Source organism: Puma concolor, chromosome E1, assembly GCF_028749965.1.
Source record: "Puma concolor isolate L17-30 chromosome E1, mPumCon1.1.hap2, whole genome shotgun sequence".
Lineage (NCBI taxonomy): Eukaryota > Metazoa > Chordata > Mammalia > Carnivora > Felidae > Puma > Puma concolor.
The window spans coordinates 61,832,091-61,847,597 of NC_141680.1; the positions used below are offsets into that span (position 1 = coordinate 61,832,091).

General features: G+C 52.4%; 1 protein-coding gene across 2 annotated transcripts in view; it reads left to right on the forward strand.

Moving 5' to 3' along the window:
• The window catches only part of RPTOR (regulatory associated protein of MTOR complex 1), a 335,760-nt gene that overhangs the window by 67,385 nt on the left and 252,868 nt on the right, over positions 1–15,507 (forward strand). The window contains exon 2 of one of the 2 annotated variants that reach the window (XM_086685560.1): positions 5,722–5,824. The exons of the other annotated variant lie outside the window; for it this stretch is intronic. Within the exon in view, the coding sequence (XP_086541686.1) occupies positions 5,722–5,824 (103 nt within the window). The remainder of the gene's footprint in view (positions 1–5,721; positions 5,825–15,507) is intronic. 2 annotated transcript variants of the gene reach the window in all.

Sequence of the window (15,507 nt, forward strand, 5' to 3'; positions counted from 1 at the left end):
GAGCAGAAGACACATTTGATTGCCTTAAGGATACTTACTGCTAATGTCTTGTGCCCACTTGTGGAATTAAATCGGTTAGGTCAAAAACGTTTTTCTAATTCGTGTCAATATATTTTTGGGACCTTTCTTTCTTATTTTCTTAAAAAGGCATAGCTCAGGATGTAGGGTTGGGTGTGCAAGGACAAATCATGTTCTTTCTTTCTGTGTCTTCATTAATTTCACACTGTCACCTGTAAAGCGACCTCACGGAAGTTGTCGCTTGAAATGGCGTCTGGTCACTAATGAAGCCTGTACTTGGTGGCAGGCACGGGGACGTGGGGGCCCTTTTAGTGTCTCGTGGGACTAAAAGGTGACCATTGATTGGGCTTACGCTAGTATTTCTGCATAAGCACTTGGAGAGCTTCAGATGTAATAATTTCATAATTAAGTCCAATTATTTTACCGAGAATTGTGTTTTGAAACTCATTAAATGCAGGTGTAGAGGTTGAGGGGATGTAATGTGTCCCAAGGGTCAGCTGGAGGAAGAGGTGGGCTGCGATCGGGGATGTTTGGGTGCCGCATGAATCCCCCGCCTCATCCTGCACTCCCTTCCTGACCCCCAGGGAGATCCAGCGGGAAGACCGGTGGGGACAGGAGCACCCAGCGCAGGGCCCTTTAGGAGAGGATCAGGGTGGCCAGAGAGCTCAGGCTACTGGATGCGGCCTGTTAGGGGGTGAGCGTGAGTAAGTGGAGGCAGCTCTCGTTCAGAAATGGTCAGAAGTGTCCGAGCCTGAGGCCTGCCCGGAGTCCCTGCCGTGCGAGGGAGGCGTGCGGGCTCACATGTCCCGAGAGGGGCTCTCCCCTGCCCTCCTGGGGCGTGAGGCCAGGGGCGGGGGGAAGGCTGCAGGCCCGCTGCCAGGGGTGCCCACCCGGGGCTGGCTGTCCCTTAAAGCAGCCCACGGAGTGTCATTCCCTCAGCTGGGCTTCGTGAAAGGGACTAACGGTTGAGGAGTGTGTGCCCTTTGCAGACTGAGGACAGCATAAGACTGTGGGGACCAGCTGGGCTGCCACAGTGGGGCAGACAGTCTTTCTGAAAGTTAGAGGGACCCGATCCGTGGAGGTAGATGGTTTTCTGCGAGGAGGGCTTCCCTCCCGCCGGGCCCGGGGCTGACTGAGCGAAGCAGCTGGGAACTCGCTGCAGGGTGTGAGTCCCCACCTTGCCGGGCCCTGGGAGCACGGGGGAGCCCCTGGGTTTAAAGATACTGTGGGGCGGCCGTTAGTGTGAGTCACTGTGGCCGCAGGAAGGCCACACTGATGTCTCCGTGGAACTTCTGGTTCTAAGTGGCTTGTCCTCAAAGGCTGAGTTTGCTAGAAGATAATTGATCAACTGTATGGGATTGTTGAAGCTGATCACTTACATATTGGAAAATGACTAACAAAAACAATATTGTTACTGTCTGATTGATTTTCTGCCCTTTCTCCTGACAACAGACAAAGGGACCTTTTTTTTTTTTTTTTAAGGTTCATAACAAGAAGATTCTCTGGCCTGTGTCTCCAGGAAGACACTGCTCTCTTCAGTATGTCTCTCTCTGGAGGCAGGGGTACAGTCTCTTTAAAAAGTGATTTGTCGGGGCACCTGGGTGGCTCAGTCGGTTAAATGTCCGACTTCGGCTCAGATCATGATCTCGCAGTCTGTGAGTTCGAGCCCCTCGTCCGGCTCTGTGCTGACAGCTCGGAGCCTGGAGCCTGCTTCGGATTCTGTGTCTCCCTCTCTCTCTGCCCCTCCCCCGTTCATGCTCTGTCTCTCTCTGTCTCAAAAATAAATAAATGTTGAAAAAAAATTAAAAAAGAGAAAGTGATTTGTCATTAATAAGTACTTTTTTTTTTAAGACTAAATACTACCCCCCCCCCCCACACACACTTTAAATTCTGTTTGAACACAGGGATCTTCTCTTGATGCGATAAATAAAGATCCTATGGGTTTCCTTGCTACCCGAAAATAGTGCGCCCCCACGAAACCTTTTCTAAGCCGAAATGGTGCGAAGCGGGGAAGCAGTTACCATCGATTCCTGCGGAAAACAACTTTGGGCATTCCCAGACCCCCGCAGCCCCCCCCCCCCCCCGGTGACCCCTCTTAGGCTTCTCTGCCACCTTAGGGACACGTGCTGCTAACGATGCAGACTGAATGGGGGAGAAGCCCAGACACGCACAGACACAGCTCCCAGCTCCGGCCGGCCGCCCCGAGACGCCGCGTGTGTCTCCCACCGCCGCCTGGCCTGCTGCAGGTCCGACTCCAGACTCACTTGCGCTTCCTGCTTTTTTCATAAAAGGCAGAAGTCCTCTTTGGATTTTTTGGGTTGTGGAAACAGGTGTCTTACTGCTTCTGCTGGGAGGCCTTTGGTAACGGCGAAGTCCCGTCGCCCGGAAGCAGGTGACACGTGTTCCACGTGAGTTGCCGCCGTGGTCTTCATGATAAACCATTCATGCATCGTGTTAAAACCAGCGTGACGGTCACCACTGCCATGTTCCCTGGTCGCTGGCAGTTCTGTTTTGGAGGTTGTGGGCAGTGCCCGAGACCCGAAACAGGAAAAGAGGAACAATCCGTTGGAAAGGACGAGACAGACTCTACAAATATGTAGACGGCATATTTGTAAACCTACAATGCGGGTCAAGGATCACCAAGAGGCAGTTACATTTAATTAGGAATTTAATAATGTGATGAGGGAAGGTGTCCACGGCCACCACGAGACCACAATGGGGAAAATACACGGATAGAAGCACGTGTCCCCCAAACATCCATGACATGTCTAGGAAAAATCCTAAAAGAAATGTGTAGGACTGATTGGTGAAGAAAACTAAAAAAGAAAAAAAAAAAAACAGTACTGAGAAACGTTAAAAAGAGATTCAATTAAATGGAGAAACACACTGTGTTCCTGTATAGAAAAATGGACCCTTGGGGAGGTTGCCACTTGCCAAATTTAATTTATATGTTTAACGTGATTTTTTTTTGGCATTTTGTTTTTATTAAAATTTTTTTTAATATCTATTTAATTTTGAGAGAGACAGAGTGTGAGGGGGGCAGGGGCAGAGAGAAAGGCAGACAGAATCCGAAGCAGGCTCTAGGCTCTGAGCTGTCAGCACAGAGCCCAACGCGGGGCTCAAACTCACAGACTGCGAGATCGTGACCTGAGCCGAGAAGTCGGACGCTTAACCAACTGAGCCACCCTGGCGCCTGTGGCATCTTGAATCAATGTTTGTTCATTTAACATTATAAGAATTTAAGAGTCATTCTGTTAGGAGAATATGATGGTGTGCTGAAACATTCCCTTATTTGCTTAAAATTTAGGTCCTATCCACCACGTGTTCTCCGTGATAAGAAATGCTGTGAAGAAGATCTTTACACATAGAGATTTCCCCTTTATTATCCTTTTTTGTATTTTCTATGACAAATTCTCATGTGGAGTTATTGGATCAAAGAAGACAATTTAAAATACTCAATGTTACCAATATGCAGTTTAATGCAACTTTAATCAAAGTATCTATGGGATTGAAAAATTGAATAACTGTTTAATTTGGGGGGGAAAAGCGATGAATATAGATGTAATAACTAAGTAAAAGTTTAAAAAAAATTGTGAGGAAGGAAACCTAGCCCTTCCAAGTATCGTAAAGTGCTGCAAAGATAAATTATTTAAATCAGTGTACTAGAAGTATTGATTGATGGGATAAGGGAATAAATTCAGTTAGCTAGCCTGCAGTAGGGTTTGGTCTGTCTGGAAATTTATATATGCTAAGGGAATCATACAAACCTGTGAGTCTGGGAGACATTCTTGTTTTTATTTATTTATTTATTATTTTAAAGATGTTTATTTATTAAAAAAACCTTTTTTTACATTTATTTATTTTTGAGAGACAGAGAGAGACAGAGCGTGAGCAGGGGAGGGGCAGAAAGAGAGGGAGACACAGAATCCGAAGCAGCTCCAGGCTCTGAGCAGTCAGCACAGAGCTTGACTTGGGGCTCAAATTCACGAACCGTGAGATCATGACCTGAGCCGAAGTCAGATGCTTAACTGACCGAGCTGTCCAGGTGTCCCAAAATGTTTATTTGTTTTTGAGAGAGGGAGAGAGTGTGAGTTGGGGAGGGGCAGAGAGAGGGGGACAGAGGATCCGCAGCGGGCTCTGTGCTGACCGGCTGACAGCCTGACGTGGGGCTCGAACCCATGAACTGTGAGATCATGACGTGCGCCTAAGTCAGACACTTAACCAACAGAGCCACCCGGGCGCTCCTGGGGGACATTATTTAACAGAGAGAATTGGTATGATCGGCTAGTGTTTTGAGAAGAAAATTAATCCTCGTCTTGTATCATATACTACAGTAACGTCCAGATGGCTTGAAGGGTTAAATGTAAAACACAGTAAAACACTGGAAGAAATCCATGTAGGCCCTCAGTGAGCAGGGAGTTCCTGAGCCCCAGGTCTGGGCCAGGTGCGGGCACACTCCTCTTGGGTTGGGGAGCCTCGTCAGAGAGCTCTGCCAGCAGGAAACGCCGTGCATGGTGGTGCTGCCCTGCTGGGATGTGGGGGCAAACCTCCCCGAGAAATGGCCGTCTGTGGGCACTGAGACAGCAAGGGGGAGTCAGAGTTGGTGGAGCGGGAAGGGCCGCCTTCCAGGCCGGGGAAGCTGTGGCTGGGAGCGGGGCTGGTGGAGAAGCAGGTGCAGGAGGCACTTAGGAGGCAGGATGAGTCGAGGGTGGGCTCTGGTGCTCAGCACTGGGGGTCAAGGCTGGTGACCCCACTCGGAGCCCTCTCACCTCTTTGAAACGATACCCCACCGCCCCTGCTGGGATTTGTGTTTCCTGATGGATCCTCACCACCTACAAATAGCGATCGGCACCTAGCAGGTGCTCAGTAAATGTTTGAAGGGCAAGTTCTGGGTTTCTGGCTTGAGCAGCTGGGTGGGCGGGGTGTTTCCAATACTGGGCTGCTGGAGAAGGAGCAGGTGTGCAGGAAGCTGTATCAGAGGATAGACCCAAGGTTTTGCATGTCAAGAAGCAGAGAATGAATCAGAGGGTAAACGCCAGACTAGAGAAGTATTTGCAACAAATAATGTGGATGTGGTCTTTAATATGGAAAGAGCACATGAAATCAATCAGAAACGGTTGCCTAATGACGGTATAGTAGTGTAAACGTGAGAAGAAAATCTACAAAAGATAAAAGATACAAATAATGAATACACCTTTGAAATAGTGTTACAAATACTGAAAGAATGCTCACTGAATCAGTGTGATGATTTTTCTCTCATCAAATGATTAATGATTTCAAGTAATGGGAATAGCGTAACCTGGTCGCAGCATAAATTTGTGCAGAGTTTTGGAACGGATCTTGGCAGAATGTATCAAATGCCTTAATACTTTTTAGTGAACTAATTCTGTTTCTGGAAATGTAGCATAAGGAGGGAGGCCTGTGGAAGCCTCTCCCGCTGCAACCCGCCCCCCCCCCCCCCACTTTACTCTGTGCCCACTTTACTCTGTGCCCAGTGCCCACTTTACTCTGAAGCTTCTGGAAGAAGGCAGTTACTCCTGCAGCACCCCCGGGGCAGCACAGGTTGTAGGTGAATGGAAAGATGGCTGGAGAGGCCAGTGGTGGGGACAGGGCTTCATGTGTTCTGGGAACATTTCTGAAGCCTGGAAAAGTGCATCAAGGGCACTCATTTTGAAATATTTGTTGTTTCTATTGTGTTTTTAGATGAAGACAGTCAGTGTTGCCTTAGTTTTGTGCCTGAATGTCGGTGTGGACCCTCCAGACGTGGTGAAGACCACCCCTTGTGCTCGTTTAGAATGCTGGATCGGTAAGTGTGCCCCTCACCCTCCTTCCTGGCCCGCGGGTAAGGTCCCTGTAGGGGCTCTGGGCTGGGCTGGCCTTGCCTTCCACCGGTCAGGTCCCTGGAAGGCTGGCACTGGTTTGTGTGAATCTGAGGGTTTCATTTCATTTCTTTCTTTTAAAACAAACAAAAAAAAATTTAATGTTTATTTATCTTTGACACAGAGAGAGAGAGAGAGACAGAGCGCGAGCAGGGGAGGGGCAGAGAGCGAGGGAGACATGGAACCTGAAGCAGGCTCCAGGCTCTGAGCCGTCAGCACAGAGCTTAACTGACTGAGCCCCCCAGGCGCCCTTGAATTTGCCCATATCTGGCACATGATAGTGGCTACGTACACTTTTAAAAGAATGGAGTGACTGTGATCTGTGTGCAGATCTAGGCGAGGACGGAAGGCGTGGCCAGAGCCGCGTGGCTCAGTGTGGAAGGGAGATGGGAGCCCCGCGGCCTTCACGCACTCTCCTCGCGGGCAGAGAACAGTGGGCTCTCACTACTCCGCATACTCCTTCTTGGTTTGCTCAGAGTTTCTGTCAACAGTCAATGCTGAATCTTACAAAATGCTCTCCTGACATCTTTTGAGATAATCACCAGGCTTTTCTTTTTTGGTTTGTTGATATGGTGAGTTGCGTTGATGGAATTTTGGTTGTTGAGCCAACCTTGAATTCCTGGAATAAACCCCACTTGTGTTATCTTTTTTATATATTGGTGGATTCGATTGCTGCTGTTGAGGAATTTTGCATCTGTGTTCATGAGTGATACTGGTTCCTGGTTTTCTTTTCTTGCAACACACTTGCACGGTTTTGGTAGCAAGATGAAGCCGGTGCCATAAATGCGTTGAGAAATAGTCCCGTCTTTCCTGTTTTACAGAAGAGCTGGTAGTGAATTGGGTATTATTTCTTCTCTAAATTTTGGCATAATTTAACAGCGAAGTGTGGGTTTTTCTTTGTTTCCACTTTGAGTGTTTGGCTTTCTCTTTTTGATAAGATTGGGGGCAGCACCCCCCTCCCCCAGCTTTCTGCATCCCTCAGCAAGAGCAGAAATTGTCTTCATCTACTTTAAATAACAGAAATTACAAATGACAGGTTTCCTCTGCTACTTGAAAGCTGGCTTTGTGCCGCTTGGATTTGACAAAAGGTCTCTCTTAGTGCCTGTTTTTGCTAATGGAAAGCCCCCCCCCCCCCCCCCTTGGCTGATGAGAGGTGTCCTACCTTCCGGTAGCCGGGGAGATCTAGATTCTATTCTGAATTGAAAAAGGAGTTGTTTTTCCCACTTTACTTGCCTGTCTCACTGTCTTTGTCTCAGAGCCTCCCCGCGTGCGGCCCAGGCCTCTTGTCCCCCACGCTCAGGGACAGAGTTGCGGTTTCCGTAGCTGATTTCCCTAGAGGCCTTCTTGGCTCTCTGCCACGTCCTGGTGCTTGTGCCGCTGAAATTGACTTCTAATAAGAAGCCGCCACTGACTGTTTCCTTCACTTACCCCTTCTCAGAGTGGGATTTCGCCAGTTGTGTTCTATTTTCTCCCTCTTTAACTGCTCTTACGTTAGGCTTTTATTTTATTTATTTATTTATTTTTTTAATTTTTTTTTCAACGTTTATTTATTTTTGGGACAGAGAGAGACAGAGCATGAACGGGGGAGGGGCAGAGAGAGAGGGGGACAAAGAATCGGAAACAGGCTCCAGGCTCTGAGCCATCAGCCCAGAGCCTGACGCGGGGCTCGAACTCACGGACCGCGAGATCGTGACCTGGCTGAAGTCGGACGCTTAACCGACTGCGCCACCCAGGCGCACATTAGGCTTTTAAAGCAAAGCTTCTCAACCTGGGTCCCGCCGTGAGCTCCCAGGGATGGTGGACTCCCCGGGACTGTGTGGGTGATGGTGTCTGAGTAGAGAAATGCACCTTCCAGGAGAGGACCCTTGGCTTTTATTAGATTCCCTGGGAGGCTCCCCCCACCCAAAGAAGGAAACCAAAAGAGCCCCTCCTTCCTACCTCGCACAGTCTCTTTGATGGGTGTTTATGAGACAATGTCAGTGGAAAAGAAAATAATTCCTTGCTTCCTTCTTGCCATGAAAAGTCCAACAAATAAATAGATGTTTTATATTGAGCTTTTAAAATTTTTCTGCGATTCAGGAAATGTAATCTACTCTGTACTAATTTCGGTGGATTTTCAGTTCAGAAGGGCATTTGCCGTTTTTTAATATTATTATTTTTATTTATTATTGTTATTTTTAAAAGTTTAAATCCAAGTTAGTTAACATACAGTGTAATAACGATTTCAGGAATAGAACCTGGTGATTCAGCACTTACATATAACACCCAGTGCTCCTCCCAAGGGGACTTGTTTGCCTTTTCTAAGCTAAAAACTTTGCATTGACCTTTATTTAAACTTGGGTAGGGTTGGCCCTTCTGATGGTGATTGTATCAATATGGCCTAAGAGAAAGCAGAATCCTGGAGATTTGATTCAGCAAACTTGCAGGGGCACGAGCAGTGCGTGTTAAGATTTTATTTTGGGGGAAAGAAAGGAGAAAAAAGTCCCCAAGTTGCAAGCACACGGAACTAGAAGGCTTTTTTTGTGCTTCACACGAGAGTAAGCTGTTGATCTGCTGACCACTGCCTGGGAGTTTCAGTGCACAGTTCCCAGGAGCGTGGCCCAGCGCGGCCGTCGCCATCGGGATGGACGTGGGCACTCTGCTGCCTTGTCGGCTTCGACTGTGTGTGGGTCTCCACCTGTCTCGGATGCCGTTTGTGGCACAAGGGCCTGACTCTGCATCGTGCGTGGCCGTTAATTTAATCTCATCCAAACCGGACCAGGTCCCCAGTCTTCGCTCGGCACTCGTGACCTGACGCCCAGAGGATTCCAGGCTGTGTTTAGGACACCGTCCCCGTGTTTCCTCAGGACCGAGTTTTGGCAGTGCCTCTTCGGGAGTGTCGCGGAAGAGATGTGCCTTCCTCCCACGGCATCTGTCAGGTGGCACGTGATTTTGACGTGTCCCGTTACCGCTTACGACTCGCTTATGGCGCGACGGGGTGGGTGCCGCCGGAACTCGAGGCTGCGAGTGCCCCCTCTCCGCTGTGTCAGTAATGACAGTTCTGGGGGGAGGCGCGCTGGCTGAGTGCGTGCTCCTCATCAGACTGTGTCTCCGGTGTGAACCCAGTGGGTCACGGTCCAGGGTCGCCGTTGACTGTGTTGATGCTCTGCTTGTTTCCGGGTTAGCCAGCCGGCCCTGTTCCCACCGGCTGACGTGGCCCTCGTCTGGCGCCACTGTTGAGTGCCTCCTTACTTCCGGCTTGTTCTTTCGGCCCTTCCCCCGATGGGCCACACCGCCTGCGAGCCCAGGTGCTGTCGGCGGCATCCGAATTTAGAAACGGAGACCCCGGTGCCGGTGTTGTCATGAGAAGCAGTGTCTTGCCACTCGTCTCCCCTTGCCAGAGCAGGGGACACACGCGTGTGCACAGGTGTGTTTCCTGTGTACACGTTCACATCTGTATTTCCGTGCTGTGTGTACACGTTAAGAACCATGCATTGTGCCTCGTCTCCAACCCAGTGGGATTTTCCGTATTCGTGATTCCCTCCTCCAACAGCCTTGATGTATTTTCTCGGTGTCTCTTGCCCTGTGTGACCCAGCGTCTCGTCCCTGCTGTCTGCCCCTCCCCACACGGGTGTCTGCTCCTCCCTGCCAGGTCCCCAGCCCTCCCCGGGAACACTGTCTTCCCCTCGCCTGTGCGGCCTCCGAGCCCCTGACGGGGCGGACAGCTCCCCGAGAGCCCCCACCCCGGAGGGCTGCCAGCCTTGCCCAGCCCCAGCCAGTGGCCCCAGGCTGGCTCGTGCAGGCATTTGCCGGTGTCAGGTGTGACGATAGTGGCGGCCGGGACCGAGAGTTGGGGCCCAGCCTTGGAGATGTGTGAAAGGCCAGTGCTTCTGGGCATTTGGAGCACTACAGCGTCCGCGGACGGCTGGGAAGACCTGGCTGGTGGACAAGGGGGTGGGGAGGTCACCCGCCCGGGGCGAGCAGTGACCGGGGGAAGAGGAGCAGAGCCAGGGTCCTGAGTCAGTGGGGAGGGGAGCTGCTGGGGATGAGCAGTAGCATCGGACGAGGGGGTCAGGTGGTGAGGGCCGAGGAGCGGCTGGGCTGGCGGGGCAAGGACACCCAGGCCCGAGGAGGGTTGGTCCTGCCTCTTTCAGGATGCGGACGTCCAGACAGGGTCGTGGCGGGGTTGGGGAGGGGAGGGCGTTGCCGGGACGGCCCCCTGCAGGGGCGGGTGCAGCCACACAGCCCACGGGGCCCTCCCGTGTGGAAGGCAGCCAGTCTGCCCACTGTGTCTGGTCTTCGGGGTCTGCGCTGTGTCTCCGGAAGTCAGAGGGCTCTGCTGTTCCCTTCAGCAAATCACCCATTACCGGGGCCTTAGTTTCCTTCCTCATCTGTAAAATGGAGCAGTGAGGGCGCCTCCCTCCTGAGAGGGGGAACGCGGCTCAGTGCAGACTGCCTGCGTCAAGGAGCGGCCCCCGCTGCCTGTTCGCCTGCCACCTGGACCCCCCGCCTGCCACAGCGCTGAGTGGGGACCCAGGCGCCTCCTGCGTCCACTTCTCTTCTGCCCCCGCGTGCTCACGGAGAGAGGAGAACGGAGCGTGTGTCGTGCACCCCAGCCCAGTGGGACAGCGGCTCCGTGCTCTGGGGGCCTCCGGCAGATGTTTGATAGCGAAGTGCTGCGCGTTTCTCATTTTGTTTTACAAAGTAGACGTTAGCCGTGCCAGGTGATGACCAGAGCCCCACTGCTTTGCTTTCCGGTGTGCCCGTGAGTGTGGGGTCTCTGTGCAGGGGTGGAGCGATTGCAGGTGGGTTGCTTTTGGGCCACAGACCCACCTCAGGCCAGGGGAGGTGGTCGGTGCAGGTTGGAGCCGCTCTGCCCTCGGGGCCGAGGGCTCTGAGTGGTGAGATACGTGGGCGACTCTTACTTCTCCGTCCGTGTTGCTGTCCCCGGGCATGTGCTGCCAGCACCGCGTAGGAGAGAGCGCTGCTTCCGGAGGCTCGGAGAACGGGCCTGTCCTCGTCCGTGAAGCGGCCCTTTAGGCTTTCTGATGTGACAGGGACGTCGTTGCCAGAATAAACAGGTAGAGCCTCAGCGTGCTGCTCTGAAGCCAGTGCGCGGCCTCCCTGACGCAGGGAAGGCAGGGAGGGAAGGCTTGGGCGCACAGGCCCTTGCGGCTCGTGGGGAAGGTGCGGACTCGGGGGGCTCACAGGCCCTCCCGCGCTCCCTCACGGCTTTCAACGCGTCTTTCCCCGCCCCTGCCCCCCCACTCCGCCAGATAATAAGATGCTGTTTTATTTCATAGAAGTGACACTCAGCTCTTCTCAGAGAAGCAGGGGAGAGGCTGTCTTGTTTTATGGCCTGACATTAAATGCTACAGCAGCGATACTAAAAGCATCCCCACTGAAGGATGGTGAGTGCCCATCCCTCTTGGAGAGGTGTCTGTGTTTGAAAGCAGGGTGCAGATGAGTTGACTGCTGAACAGGAGGAAGTATAATTTTGCCGGGAGATTTTTTTATGTGCTCGTTAATGGTAGCCGTGTATCGTAAGAGGTAGGAGAGCTGAAGGTTTGTCAGGGGCTTGGAAATTCTGGTGTCCTAAGGAAATATCGAGGAGGCACTCACCTGTGTTTTTCTCTTACTCCTCAGACACAGGCCTTTTCTTTTTCCCTCCATGCACGTGGGCACCGAGAGGCCCTGTGCAGGTGAGCTAAGAATAGAGTGGTCATCTTTGCACCTTTAGTGACGTGGGTCCACCCTGAAGGGCCCAGGAGCTCAGAAGGTGCTGTGGGTAGAGGACTCGGGGCAGGCCGTGTGGAGGGAGGGGGTTTTGCAGGGGAGGTGAGAGCCAAGACCGCGAGGAAGAGAAGGGGCCCAGCCGTGGGGGCTGAGCCCCCCGGGTGTGGGGTGTAGGGGGCACCCACTGCCGTGAGCCTGGAGCACCACTGGGCCTGCGGTGGAAGCCCTTGTTCTCGGGGGCTCCCGGGTGAGGCCCTCTTTTCTCTGTCCGGTCACACTGGCCTCTCCCGGCAGTATCTCCGTGTCCCCTGAAGGAGGCGTTAGTGTAAATTGTGTGGAGCCTCCATCCCCATGAGCAGAGTGCCTTGCGCGAGCGACAGGGTTTGCACTTTACAAAAGGGCATCCCGGCCACAGCTCCTGGTGCCTGCACGGGGCGGGGGATGGGAGACGGCACCAGGACCTCATCTATTTTGTGGCTAAGTGGCGGTGAGACTGAGGGTTGGGCCCAGCTGCAGTGTAGACAAGGCTCCTGCAGGATGATGGCTCCCTTCCCGGGACCCTCAGGCCGCGGGAGGGCCACGTCCGGCCAGTGGCCAGAGCCTTGATGCCAGGCTGTGTCCTGCTCTGTCCTAGACTCAGTAGGATGAAATGCCTCCCACTGTATATGCTTCTAATGAGAACATATATGTGGGTGACATCATGGCCGATGGCGCAGAGCCGTTGAAAACTATCTCTGACTTCAAAGTGGCCCCTTTGCCATTATTATTTCTCAATGAAAATTAGCTGCTCGAGGTTACACAGCTAATTAGTGGCAGAGTCCTCGAACGCCACACAGAGAAATTTGCACTTGATCTAATAGGCAGTACTCAGTTAATATGTCAATTAACAAATACCTATGAAACGTCCACTTAAATACAAGCTACAGAGGACTACAGACGTTCTTTGAGCAGCGAGCTCTGTGTGCTTTTTAAATTTTCAGTCTGTTCTGAAGGTGGGCTGATCCCAGCATATAGTTTGGCAGCTTTTCCCAGACTGACCCAACACAGATCAAGGAACAGTGTAGGCAGCGGCCCCGAAGTCCGGCCCGGTCTCTCGTCACCTTCCAGCCAGCCCGGCCCCTTAAGTTAGTCGTGCTCGCGTTCACCTTACCCAAAAGGGAGCATGCTGGAGGCACTGCAGGCTTTTCCGGGGAGGAGTGATGTCACAGGAGAAGGCCCCCAGTGCTCCTCTCCGGGTCAGCAGAGCCGTGCTCCCTGGGCTCCTGCCCTTCTCAGGACCTTCCAGAACCTCCCAGGAGGAGGGAGAGCGGCCATGGTGCCGGCACCAGGTGCTGGGGTTGGGACCAGCACGTTGGTAGTTGATGGTGCACGGGCTCCCCCGAAGGAAGAGTGGACAGAACAGGAGGTTTTCCAGGCTGGGTGACTGCCAGCCCCATCGCCGACCTCTGTGACCTTGGCCCAGTTTTTTGACCACCCAGAACTCCAGCTTCTCCCCTGTGTCGGGGCGTAGGCTGACGGCAGTTCCTGCCGACCTGAAGGTCTGCGCATACGAGGTACGGGGCTTAGCCTGAAGGCCTTGCAGGAACGTCGATGCAAAGCTCACGTTTTATACAAATGCCAGTTACGCCCTCTCCCTTCCACCCACCTGCCCGCCCACTTTGTTCACTGAACAGGAACCCGTGAGGGCAGGAGAGGAGAGATGCGCCCACACTTCCACACTGTCCACACTGTCCACCAGGAACTTAGTTTCGCTGACACAGCGACTTGGTTTATTGTAGTAAAAGCATCGTTTTCCTTGTCCTCGTCTTTCCCTCCCCCCATGCGCCTCCCCCCACTGTCACACCCTTGGGAGGAAACCATGCAGTTAATTGGCCACGGGGTTCCCAGTACAGAGGATGTGACAGGCGGCCTTGGTTGATCGCGGCCCCTCCCTCGGGAAGGCAGGAATTTTGAGCCAGACCAGGGAAGGAGGAAGGCCACGACCGCGAGGGGTCTGCCGGCCTGCCTGCGGGCAGAGGCCCTCCAGCTCTGGCAGACGGGCGGCAGGCCCTCTCTGGGGACATGGGAGAGGACCGTGTGGGGCGGGAGGGCCTGGGCTTTCCAAGGGGAGAAGTCCAGGGGGGAGGGCCAGCTCTGGCCCTTCCCCCGACATGAGTACCTTCACCTCCTGCACTCCCTCCCTTCCTCCCTTCGACGGGGTTCGGGGTTCGCAGAGGGCACGTGTACGACCTGCCTCTGATCACGTGGCACCCGGCTGGGCCTCTCCTCTTTGTCCAGAGGAAACCGTGTCCTTCTCTTGCCCGTGGACTCCAGCCGGAGCACCGGGCACACGGGTGCCACACGGGCTGGAAGGTTCACGCTGGCTCTTGTATCTACCCCTGGTCTCCTGTCCCAGGCCTGGCCGTTTGAGCGGTTTCTATCTGCTGATGCTGTTTTCAGCTCCCCTTTGCTCTTCGGTGGCCCTGAGTTTTTATTTTTCCGATCCCGATTTATTCTGGCCCTTTGCCAGTCTTGTGATTCAGATTATAGCAGAGTTGACTGGGGTCGTCGTAATTCCTTCGAGACCTCAGCACTCGGTTCCTACCAGGACAGAGAGATGAAAATGAACGTCTAATGTCTTTAGTTACAGATGGAAACGAATTTACCATAGTTCTTCCAGGTAAGTTAATTATGACCCAATTTTCATTAGGTTCCGCTCAGCCAGAATGTGCTCGTTAGCTGACTGGGCTCTTCTGAAGCTGTTGAATTGGAGTCTCCAGGGTAGAGCCCGGCGTCTCTGTTTTAGAAAGTCCTCGATGACTTTGACGCACCGATGCTGAAGGTCCTTGCCAATCCTGAAGTCCCGTTACTTAATTTTATAATTCTTTTTTATTTAAAAATCAAAGTAGTACATGCATACAAGTTTTACAGCCACACCATACTAGAAAGTATATTAAGAGGGAGCTGTCTCTTCTCTCTGCCTTTCCCAGAGGGGCTACTCTGATTCCTTTCTTGTCTGTGTAAGCGATTTGTTCCCTGTAGTAGTTACAAATCTGCCAGTTACTTTTATTTGCTAAATTTTCTGTGAACTTGTGACTTCATTTTTTTGCATACACTCCAGTAGATCTGTCAGGCGCTATCAGGACTCATTCCAGTGCTCAGATAATCTGGTCGTTTTTTTTAAAAACTACCCCTCTCCTGTTGAACCGTTTCATCCTTTGAGCTGGCTCGTGGGCGTCTTGTGGTCTCTCTTTCTTTTCCTGGATCCTTCATGGCCCTGTTTGGTGCTGTATTTCTCAAGAGGAGACCACGGGACAGATTTTGTGAGTGTTTGCGTGTCTGAAAAGACCTCTGTTTTATCCTCAGCCTTGAACATCAGGCTGACGTTGTCTTCACGACGGACGTGGAGGTGTTGCTCTGTCTGTCCAGCTTTCGTTGTCGCTGGGAAACCCAGAGACCGTCTCATTCCTGATCCTTTGTGAACGGATTCTTCTCCAAGGACTTTTATTTTCAGTCTTTTGTTTTTGGCGATTTGATTGTGATGTGTCTGGGTATGGGTTTTCTCGGGTTAATCCTGTTGGAGGTTCACTGAGCTTCTCGAACCTGTAAGTTTATGTCTCCTGCCAGATGTGGGAAGTTGTCCCTCATTGTGTCTTCAACTGCTCTTTGAGTTCTGCACTTAATTTTCTCTTCCCTGTGAGACTCCGGTCACGTGTGTGCTGTCGTCCCCGGTCCCGTGAGGCTGTGTCCTTGGGAGCCATTCCCACTTCTGCAGGGAGGAGTGTTAGGTTCTTGCCAAGCTGAGGTTGCACGGGGGGCGGCCGGGGTGTCGAGGGAGATTAGCTGCCATCTCAACTGTGTGCAAGACGGTATTTGAGACGGATGCTTGGGGGCGTTGGGGCAGACTTAGCGTTAA